The sequence below is a fragment of the Oncorhynchus clarkii genome, unplaced genomic scaffold (assembly GCF_045791955.1).
Source record: "Oncorhynchus clarkii lewisi isolate Uvic-CL-2024 unplaced genomic scaffold, UVic_Ocla_1.0 unplaced_contig_8444_pilon_pilon, whole genome shotgun sequence".
NCBI lineage: Eukaryota > Metazoa > Chordata > Actinopteri > Salmoniformes > Salmonidae > Oncorhynchus > Oncorhynchus clarkii.
The window spans coordinates 733-11,980 of record NW_027260272.1 but is presented as its reverse complement, the minus strand read 5'-3'; the positions used below and the strand labels follow the sequence as shown (position 1 = coordinate 11,980).

General features: G+C 39.4%; 1 protein-coding gene across 1 annotated transcript; it reads left to right on the top strand.

The window, feature by feature from the left end:
- Positions 1–6,363: 6,363 nt before the first annotated feature.
- LOC139401306 (protocadherin gamma-B5-like) lies at positions 6,364–9,526 on the top strand (the record flags this gene model as incomplete). Its single annotated transcript, XM_071145647.1, has 4 exons — positions 6,364–6,427; positions 7,447–7,658; positions 9,021–9,158; positions 9,383–9,526. Coding segments are annotated over exons 1-4 (558 nt in total), but the record flags the coding sequence as incomplete, so codon positions are not given.
- Positions 9,527–11,248: the final 1,722 nt, after the last annotated feature.

Genomic DNA, 11,248 nt, shown 5'->3' with positions numbered 1-11,248 from the left:
GGAAGCTTAATGTTATGTATTATATGTTGTATCTATGGAGACAGACATGGAAGCTTAATGTTATGTATTAGATGTTGTATCTATGGAGACAGACATGGAAGCTTAATGTTATGTATTATATGTTGTATCTATGGAGACAGACATGGAAGCTTAATGTTATGTATTATATGTTGTATCTATGGAGACAGACATGGAAGCTTAATGTTATGTATTATATGTTGTATCAATGGAGACAGACATGGAAGCTTAATGTTATGTATTATAATTTGTATCAATGGAGACAGACATGGAAGCTTAATGTTATGTATTATATGTTGTATCTATGGAGACAGACGTGGAAGCTTAATGTTATGTATTATATGTTGTATCTATGGAGACAGACATGGAAGCTTAATGTTCTGTATTATATGTTGTATCAATGGAGACAGACATGGAAGCTTAATGTTATGTATTATATGTTGTATCTATGGAGACAGACATGGAAGCTTAATGTTATGTATTAGATGTTGTATCTATGGAGACAGACATGGAAGCTTAATGTTATGTATTATATGTTGTATCTATGGAGACAGACATGGAAGCTTAATGTTATGTATTATATGTTGTATCAATGGAGACAGACATGGAAGCTTAATGTTATGTATTATATGTTGTATCAATGGAGACAGACATGGAAGCTTAATGTTATGTATTATATGTTGTATCAATGGAGACGGACATGGAAGCTTAATGTTATGTATTAGATGTTGTATCTATGGAGACAGACATGGAAGCTTAATGTTATGTATTATATGTTGTATCTATGGAGACAGACATGGAAGCTTAATGTTATGTATTAGATGTTGTATCTATGGAGACAGACATGGAAGCTTAATGTTATGTATTATATGTTGTATCTATGGAGACAGACATGGAAGCTTAATGTTATGTATTATATGTTGTATCTATGGAGACAGACATGGAAGCTTAATGTTATGTATTATATGTTGTATCTATGGAGACGGACATGGAAGCTTAATGTTATGTATTATATGTTGTATCAATGGAGACAGACATGGAAGCTTAATGTTATGTATTAGATGTTGTATCAATGGAGACAGACATGGAAGCTTAATGTTATGTATTATATGTTGTATCTATGGAGACAGACATGGAAGCTTAATGTTATGTATTAGATGTTGTATCTATGGAGACAGACATGGAAGCTTAATGTTATGTATTATATGTTGTATCTATGGAGACAGACATGGAAGCTTAATGTTATGTATTATATGTTGTATCTATGGAGACAGACATGGAAGCTTAATGTTATGTATTATATGTTGTATCTATGGAGACAGACATGGAAGCTTAATGTTATGTATTATATGTTGTATCTATGGAGACAGACATGGAAGCTTAATGTTATGTATTATATGTTGTATCTATGGAGACAGACATGGAAGCTTAATGTTATGTATTATATGTTGTATCTATGGAGACAGACATGGAAGCTTAATGTTATTTATTATAATTTGTATCAATGGAGACAGACATGGAAGCTTAATGTTATGTATTATATGTTGTATCTATGGAGACAGACGTGGAAGCTTAATGTTATGTATTATATGTTGTATCTATGGAGACAGACATGGAAGCTTAATGTTATGTATTATATGTTGTATCAATGGAGACAGACATGGAAGCTTAATGTTATGTATTATATGTTGTATCTATGGAGACAGACATGGAAGCTTAATGTTATGTATTAGATGTTGTATCTATGGAGACAGACATGGAAGCTTAATGTTATGTATTATATGTTGTATCTATGGAGACAGACATGGAAGCTTAATGTTATGTATTATATGTTGTATCTATGGAGACAGACATGGAAGCTTAATGTTATGTATTATATGTTGTATCAATGGAGACAGACATGGAAGCTTAATGTTATGTATTATAATTTGTATCAATGGAGACAGACATGGAAGCTTAATGTTATGTATTATATGTTGTATCTATGGAGACAGACGTGGAAGCTTAATGTTATGTATTATATGTTGTATCTATGGAGACAGACATGGAAGCTTAATGTTCTGTATTATATGTTGTATCAATGGAGACAGACATGGAAGCTTAATGTTATGTATTATATGTTGTATCTATGGAGACAGACATGGAAGCTTAATGTTATGTATTAGATGTTGTATCTATGGAGACAGACATGGAAGCTTAATGTTATGTATTATATGTTGTATCTATGGAGACAGACATGGAAGCTTAATGTTATGTATTATATGTTGTATCAATGGAGACAGACATGGAAGCTTAATGTTATGTATTATATGTTGTATCAATGGAGACAGACATGGAAGCTTAATGTTATGTATTATATGTTGTATCAATGGAGACGGACATGGAAGCTTAATGTTATGTATTAGATGTTGTATCTATGGAGACAGACATGGAAGCTTAATGTTATGTATTATATGTTGTATCTATGGAGACAGACATGGAAGCTTAATGTTATGTATTAGATGTTGTATCTATGGAGACAGACATGGAAGCTTAATGTTATGTATTATATGTTGTATCTATGGAGACAGACATGGAAGCTTAATGTTATGTATTATATGTTGTATCTATGGAGACAGACATGGAAGCTTAATGTTATGTATTATATGTTGTATCTATGGAGACGGACATGGAAGCTTAATGTTATGTATTATATGTTGTATCAATGGAGACAGACATGGAAGCTTAATGTTATGTATTAGATGTTGTATCAATGGAGACAGACATGGAAGCTTAATGTTATGTATTATATGTTGTATCTATGGAGACAGACATGGAAGCTTAATGTTATGTATTAGATGTTGTATCTATGGAGACAGACATGGAAGCTTAATGTTATGTATTATATGTTGTATCTATGGAGACAGACATGGAAGCTTAATGTTATGTATTATAATTTGTATCAATGGAGACAGACATGGAAGCTTAATGTTATGTATTATATGTTGTATCTATGGAGACAGACATGGAAGCTTAATGTTATGTATTATATGTTGTATCTATGGAGACAGACATGGAAGCTTAATGTTATGTATTATATGTTGTATCTATGGAGACAGACATGGAAGCTTAATGTTATGTATTATATGTTGTATCTATGGAGACAGACATGGAAGCTTAATGTTATGTATTATATGTTGTATCTATGGAGACAGACATGGAAGCTTAATGTTATGTATTATATGTTGTATCTATGGAGACAGACATGGAAGCTTAATGTTATGTATTATATGTTGTATCTATGGAGACAGACATGGAAGCTTAATGTTATGTATTAGATGTTGTATCTATGGAGACAGACATGGAAGCTTAATGTTATGTATTATATGTTGTATCTATGGAGACAGACGTGGAAGCTTAATGTTATGTATTATATGTTGTATCAATGGAGACAGACATGGAAGCTTAATGTTATGTATTAGATGTTGTATCTATGGAGACAGACATGGAAGCTTAATGTTATGTATTATATGTTGTATCTATGGAGACAGACATGGAAGCTTAATGTTATGTATTATATGTTGTATCTATGGAGACAGACATGGAAGCTTAATGTTATGTATTATATGTTGTATCTATGGAGACAGACATGGAAGCTTAATGTTATGTATTATATGTTGTATCTATGGAGACAGACATGGAAGCTTAATGTTATGTATTATATGTTGTATCTATGGAGACAGACATGGAAGCTTAATGTTATGTATTATATGTTGTATCTATGGAGACAGACATGGAAGCTTAATGTTATGTATTATATGTTGTATCTATGGAGACAGACATGGAAGCTTAATGTTATTTATTATAATTTGTATCAATGGAGACAGACATGGAAGCTTAATGTTATGTATTATATGTTGTATCTATGGAGACAGACGTGGAAGCTTAATGTTATGTATTATATGTTGTATCTATGGAGACAGACATGGAAGCTTAATGTTATGTATTATATGTTGTATCAATGGAGACAGACATGGAAGCTTAATGTTATGTATTATATGTTGTATCTATGGAGACAGACATGGAAGCTTAATGTTATGTATTAGATGTTGTATCTATGGAGACAGACATGGAAGCTTAATGTTATGTATTATATGTTGTATCTATGGAGACAGACATGGAAGCTTAATGTTATGTATTATATGTTGTATCTATGGAGACAGACATGGAAGCTTAATGTTATGTATTATATGTTGTATCAATGGAGACAGACATGGAAGCTTAATGTTATGTATTATAATTTGTATCAATGGAGACAGACATGGAAGCTTAATGTTATGTATTATATGTTGTATCTATGGAGACAGACGTGGAAGCTTAATGTTATGTATTATATGTTGTATCTATGGAGACAGACATGGAAGCTTAATGTTCTGTATTATATGTTGTATCAATGGAGACAGACATGGAAGCTTAATGTTATGTATTATATGTTGTATCTATGGAGACAGACATGGAAGCTTAATGTTATGTATTAGATGTTGTATCTATGGAGACAGACATGGAAGCTTAATGTTATGTATTATATGTTGTATCTATGGAGACAGACATGGAAGCTTAATGTTATGTATTATATGTTGTATCAATGGAGACAGACATGGAAGCTTAATGTTATGTATTATATGTTGTATCAATGGAGACAGACATGGAAGCTTAATGTTATGTATTATATGTTGTATCAATGGAGACGGACATGGAAGCTTAATGTTATGTATTAGATGTTGTATCTATGGAGACAGACATGGAAGCTTAATGTTATGTATTATATGTTGTATCTATGGAGACAGACATGGAAGCTTAATGTTATGTATTAGATGTTGTATCTATGGAGACAGACATGGAAGCTTAATGTTATGTATTATATGTTGTATCTATGGAGACAGACATGGAAGCTTAATGTTATGTATTATATGTTGTATCTATGGAGACAGACATGGAAGCTTAATGTTATGTATTATATGTTGTATCTATGGAGACGGACATGGAAGCTTAATGTTATGTATTATATGTTGTATCAATGGAGACAGACATGGAAGCTTAATGTTATGTATTAGATGTTGTATCAATGGAGACAGACATGGAAGCTTAATGTTATGTATTATATGTTGTATCTATGGAGACAGACATGGAAGCTTAATGTTATGTATTAGATGTTGTATCTATGGAGACAGACATGGAAGCTTAATGTTATGTATTATATGTTGTATCTATGGAGACAGACATGGAAGCTTAATGTTATGTATTATAATTTGTATCAATGGAGACAGACATGGAAGCTTAATGTTATGTATTATATGTTGTATCTATGGAGACAGACATGGAAGCTTAATGTTATGTATTATATGTTGTATCTATGGAGACAGACATGGAAGCTTAATGTTATGTATTATATGTTGTATCTATGGAGACAGACATGGAAGCTTAATGTTATGTATTATATGTTGTATCTATGGAGACAGACATGGAAGCTTAATGTTATGTATTATATGTTGTATCTATGGAGACAGACATGGAAGCTTAATGTTATGTATTATATGTTGTATCTATGGAGACAGACATGGAAGCTTAATGTTATGTATTATATGTTGTATCTATGGAGACAGACATGGAAGCTTAATGTTATGTATTAGATGTTGTATCTATGGAGACAGACATGGAAGCTTAATGTTATGTATTATATGTTGTATCTATGGAGACAGACGTGGAAGCTTAATGTTATGTATTATATGTTGTATCAATGGAGACAGACATGGAAGCTTAATGTTATGTATTAGATGTTGTATCTATGGAGACAGACATGGAAGCTTAATGTTATGTATTATATGTTGTATCTATGGAGACAGACATGGAAGCTTAATGTTATGTATTATATGTTGTATCTATGGAGACAGACATGGAAGCTTAATGTTATGTATTATATGTTGTATCTATGGAGACAGACATGGAAGCTTAATGTTATGTATTATATGTTGTATCTATGGAGACAGACGTGGAAGCTTAATGTTATGTATTATATGTTGTATCTATGGAGACAGACATGGAAGCTTAATGTTATGTATTATATGTTGTATCAATGGAGACAGACATGGAAGCTTAATATTATTTTATTTTTTTACTTTGGTCTTAGCTAGTCACATGAAAGAGAAAGTTTAGAGGTTTGAATGAGTTTGAATTCATGATTCTCTTTGTGGTTGTACGTCAGAGCAGAGCCCTGCAGTATGACATAGTACATTAGGTTGTTTTCTTTAGTTTGAAAAATAGTTTATCTAAATGTTGAAAGTGCGTGGGGCGACGGAGAGAAACAAAATGGTGCAGGTTGAGGCCATGTGGCAGAGAGAGATGCGGGCGCTGGAGATGTGTGTAGGAGGGAGTATGAGAGAGAGAGAAACAGAGAGAGAGAAAGACAGATGTGTGAGCAGGTGGGTCTGGGCAGGGGTGATGTTGTGGATGTTGGTGAGCGTCTGTATGTTGCCATTTGTCTATGGATGTTTTGTATTGTTTTAAAAAATTATACAAAAAAAATTAAGAAAAAGGCAAATAGCACTGAGGGGTCCGGTACCTACCCCAATCCCTCCCTCCCTCCCTCCCTCCCTCCCTCCCTCCCTCCGTCCCTCCCTCCCTCCCTCCGTCCGTCTGTCTGTCTGTCTGTCTGTCTGTCTGTCTGTCTGTCTCAACAAATACAGGTCTTTACCAGCCTTATTTACTGATCACAGATGAAGGACAATATCCTAGCTATTCTGTTGAACAAGGGTCAGCTCTAGAAGGCTTTAACTAGCTCAGCAAACAGAGAATTGTACCTGTGTGATATAATTGCACATGTTGAAACCTGGTTTGGTTGTAAGAGGAATGCAGTTGGCAGTTATGTCTGTTGTTATGTTGTCATCTTGTCTTGTGTTTATGAAGTGTGTAAACCAGACTGGCAGACGGCCCAGGAACCCAGGAACTCTCTCTCTCTCTGCCCCATTTAAATGTGGAGAGATAGAGATAGAGATAAAGAGATGGAAGGAAGGAAGGAGATAGGGAAGTGAGGGAGAGGAGGGAGGAGTGGGAGATTAAGAGAGGGGGGGTGAGAGAGAGGGGGGCGTGTGTGAGAGAGAGGGGAGGGGGGGGGGGGGGGGTGAGAGATTGAAAGAGCGCTGTCAAAAAAAAACACCAGGTGGAAACATGTCAGCATTTTAGTTTTTAATTAAAGAGCACCACAAGATGAATTGAATATATTGTCACTGTGGTGATCTTTGTAAATCGCTGTAATTTGTCCTATTGTTTTTGAAGGCTTAGAACATATACTCAAACCCACACGTCAACCCAGGACTGTGTCAGTGTGCACAAGACCAAGTTAAAACACAGCTGTCAGTTAAATGAATAGAGTTTGTGTTGTGTGTTTTTCAGGTGTTCTGGCTGTGAATGGCTCTTTAGACTTTGAGCGGTGTCGTGAATACTACCTGTCATTGGAGGGGACGAGAGGCAAGTCGACTCTGAGCGACATCACCATGGTGATTATCAACATCACGGATGTCAATGACAACACGCCCGTGTTCGGACAGCGAGACTACAGTGCTGACGTCTCAGAGGACCTGTCGCCTGGCGATGTGGTGATGCAGGTAGTTATCCCTCTCAACTGTCACTTCAGAAACCAGTGATTGTGGTACACAATTCAATGTGCTCAAGTCATTTCCCCGAGGGGACAAATAAAGTTGTTTTGAATTTGAATTTGGCATTTGGATAGAAACACATCTGAGTACTTATAGAACATGGCAGTTTGGTTGAGATAATAATAATACGACTGTCATTTCATTTGGAGTCAATAAGAGCCAAGAAGCTCAGTTCAATGAGGCTTACTGTTTCCTCTCCTCTCAACCCCCTCTCCTCTCAACCTCCTCTCCTCTCTACCCCCTCTCCTCTCATCCCCCTCTCCTCTCATTCCCCTCTCCTCTCAACCCCCTCTTCTCTCAACCCCCTCTCCTCTCAACCCCCTCTCCTCTCAACCCCCTCTCCTCTCATCCCCCTCTCCTCTCAACCCCCTCTCCTCTCAACCCCCTCTCCTCTCAACCCCCTCTTCTCTCAACCCCCTCTTCTCTCAACCCCCTCTCCTCTCAACCCCCTCTCCTCTCAACCCCCTCTCCTCTCTACCCCCACTTCTCTCAACCCCCTCTCCTCTCAACCCCCTCTTCTCTCAACCCCCTCTCCTCTCTACCCCCTCTTCCCTCAACCCCCTCTCCTCTCTACCCCCTCTTCCCTCAACCCCTTCTCCTCTCTACCCCCTATCCTCTCAACCCCCTCTCCTCTCAACCCCCTCTCCTCTCAACCCCCTCTCCTCTCATCCCCCTCTCCTCTCAACCCCCTCTCCTCTCAACCCCCTCTCCTCTCAACCCCCTCTTCTCTCAACCCCCTCTTCTCTCAACCCCCTCTCCTCTCAACCCCCTCTCCTCTCAACCCCCTCTCCTCTCTACCCCCACTTCTCTCAACCCCCTCTCCTCTCAACCCCCTCTTCTCTCAACCCCCTCTCTTCTCATCCCCCTATCCTCTCTACCCCCACTTCTCTCAACCCCCTCTCCTCTCAACCCCCTCTTCTCTCAACCCCCTCTCCTCTCATCCCCCTCTTCTCTCAACCCCCTCTTCTCTCTACCCCCTCTTCTCTCAACCCCCTCTCCTCCCAACCCCCTCTCCTCTCAACCCCCTCTTCTCTCAACCCACTCTCATCTCAACCCCCTCTTCTCTCAACCCCCTCTCCTCTCTACCCCCTCTTCTCTCAACCCCCTCTCCTCCCAACCCCCTCTTCTCTCAACCCCCTCTCCTCTCTACCCCCTCTTCCCTCAACCCCCTCTCCTCTCTACCCCCTCTTCCCTCAACCCCTTCTCCTCTCTACCCCCTATCCTCTCAAATCCCTCTCCTCTCAACCCCCTCTTCTCTCCCCCTTATCTCTCCTCTCTTATCCCCCTTTCCCACCCTTCCCCCACTCCAAGGTGACAGCCATCGACCTGGATGGGCCGTTGAACAACCTCATCCACTATTCCATCTCCAGTGGAGACCCTCAGGGGCAGTTCAGCATCGACCCTCGCAGTGGAGAGATCATAGTCAGGGCCACGCTGGACAGAGAGGAGGTGAGGAGGAGTGGGGGAGGGGGTGGGTGGGGGGGGGGGGTAGTTTGTGCTTTTATATGGGGAAGGGATCACCTGGAATAAAGTTGAAAAAAACTACTCAGAACAGGGTTCCCTGGAGATGAACTGTTGAAGCCCTTTGCTCTCCTAGGAGCTAAGAGAAAGAAGTCAAGGAAGTCGTAGAACCCTGATATCCTGTATCTAACTGGTCTCTCTCCCTGTCCCAGATCACTCACTACTCTCTGACGGTCCAAGCAGCCGATGAGGGAGACCCTCCTCTGTCTACCGCGGTCCAAGTGACCTTGACCGTGTCCGATGTCAACGACAACCCACCTGTCTTCTCCCAGATTAAACACAACCTGGTCCTTCAGGTACCCAACACAGGCCACTTTCCCTTTTCACACACACGCACACACACACACACACACACACACACACACACACACACACACACACACACACACACACACACACACATATAGACACACACAGGCATACGCATGCACACACACATATAAACACACACACACACACACACACACACACACACACACACACACACACACACACACACACACACACACACACACACACACACACACACACACACACACACACACACACACACACACACACACAAGCACACACACACAGTTTCCCTCTTTCTCCCTCTACACGATCAGCATCCAAACAGCCGACCATCCCCGGCTGCTTCTACACACCAGGCAGGCAGGAGTGGAATGGTTGATAGCTGAAGAACCAATCAGGCGTGTGCCATCCATTGATTAATTACTGAAATAATGAATTGATCTGATTTATTATATTTGATGAATTTGTTTATGCCAGGGGCACCATTAAGGGTTGGATATAGAGAGACCCTTGAATTAACTTCATCAGTAGTCATCATTAACCGATAATCCTATAACCACAATCTTAATCAACAGTCAATTACCATGTTGGCATTCTGAAACGTCGTCAAGCTCTGAGACCTCAAGAACCCAATAAACTCAATACCACAAATAATGATTTAAAATGTTTTACGAGATAATGAGGTAGTTAACAGATACGCTATAGAGGGAAGGTATAACGGGATACAACACCGTTATTGAGGTTGAGTCTCCACAGGTCATTATATATGAACTTCTGTACTCAACACAGGCAATACAATAGTACATTCACAAGACGTTTGAGGATTAGATGGTTCTTATTAAGATAAAATGTGCGTGGGCTACATTAGCCACATAGGCTTTCACAACCGTTGAAACTAAAGAGCGTTTCACCGACCAGGAATAGACAATGGGCTAGGCTATCAGTTAGCATCATTAGCCACATAGGCTTTCACAACCGTTGAAACTAAAGAGAGTTTCACCGACCAGGAATAGACAATGGGCTAGGCTATCAGTTAGCATCATTAGCCACATAGGCTTTCACAACCGTTGAAACCAAAGAGCGTTTCACCGACCAGGAATAGACAATGGGCTAGGCTATCAGTTAGCATCATTAGCCACATAGGCTTTCACAACCGTTGAAACTAAAGAGCGTTTCACCGACCAGGAATAGACAATGGGCTAGGCTATCAGTTAGCATCATTAGCCACATAGGCTTTCACAACCGTTGAAACTAAAGAGCGTTTCACCGACCAGGAATAGACACTGGGCTAGGCTATCAGTTAGCATCCGGTGTGGAAAGTGCAGAGACAGTATTGATCATTCGTTTGTAAATTAGACCTGCTGTCCTACAGCTACTCATTGACTTCCACCACGTTACACACACTTTCTTATTAGTAACGTAGCAACGTTACTTGTATGTCATTGTTGCCTCTCGGTGGGATTCCATTTAAGAGAGGATAAGTGGTTGGAGGATGGTTGTCAGGTGTTGCTGACAGGTGTATAAAACCCATTTGGCTATTTCAGCCACACCCGTTGCTGTGGCTGTTTTCCAGCCACCTCAAACTGAGGGTGTGTGACTTTACTTTGTGGACTCTCGTCAACACGTGTTTAATTCAGCTACAGTATGAAATCAACTCTATGCTTTTCCCCTCCGGCTGACTGTACACACCATCTACCTCCACTCTGTGTGTCTGTGGAGGCTGA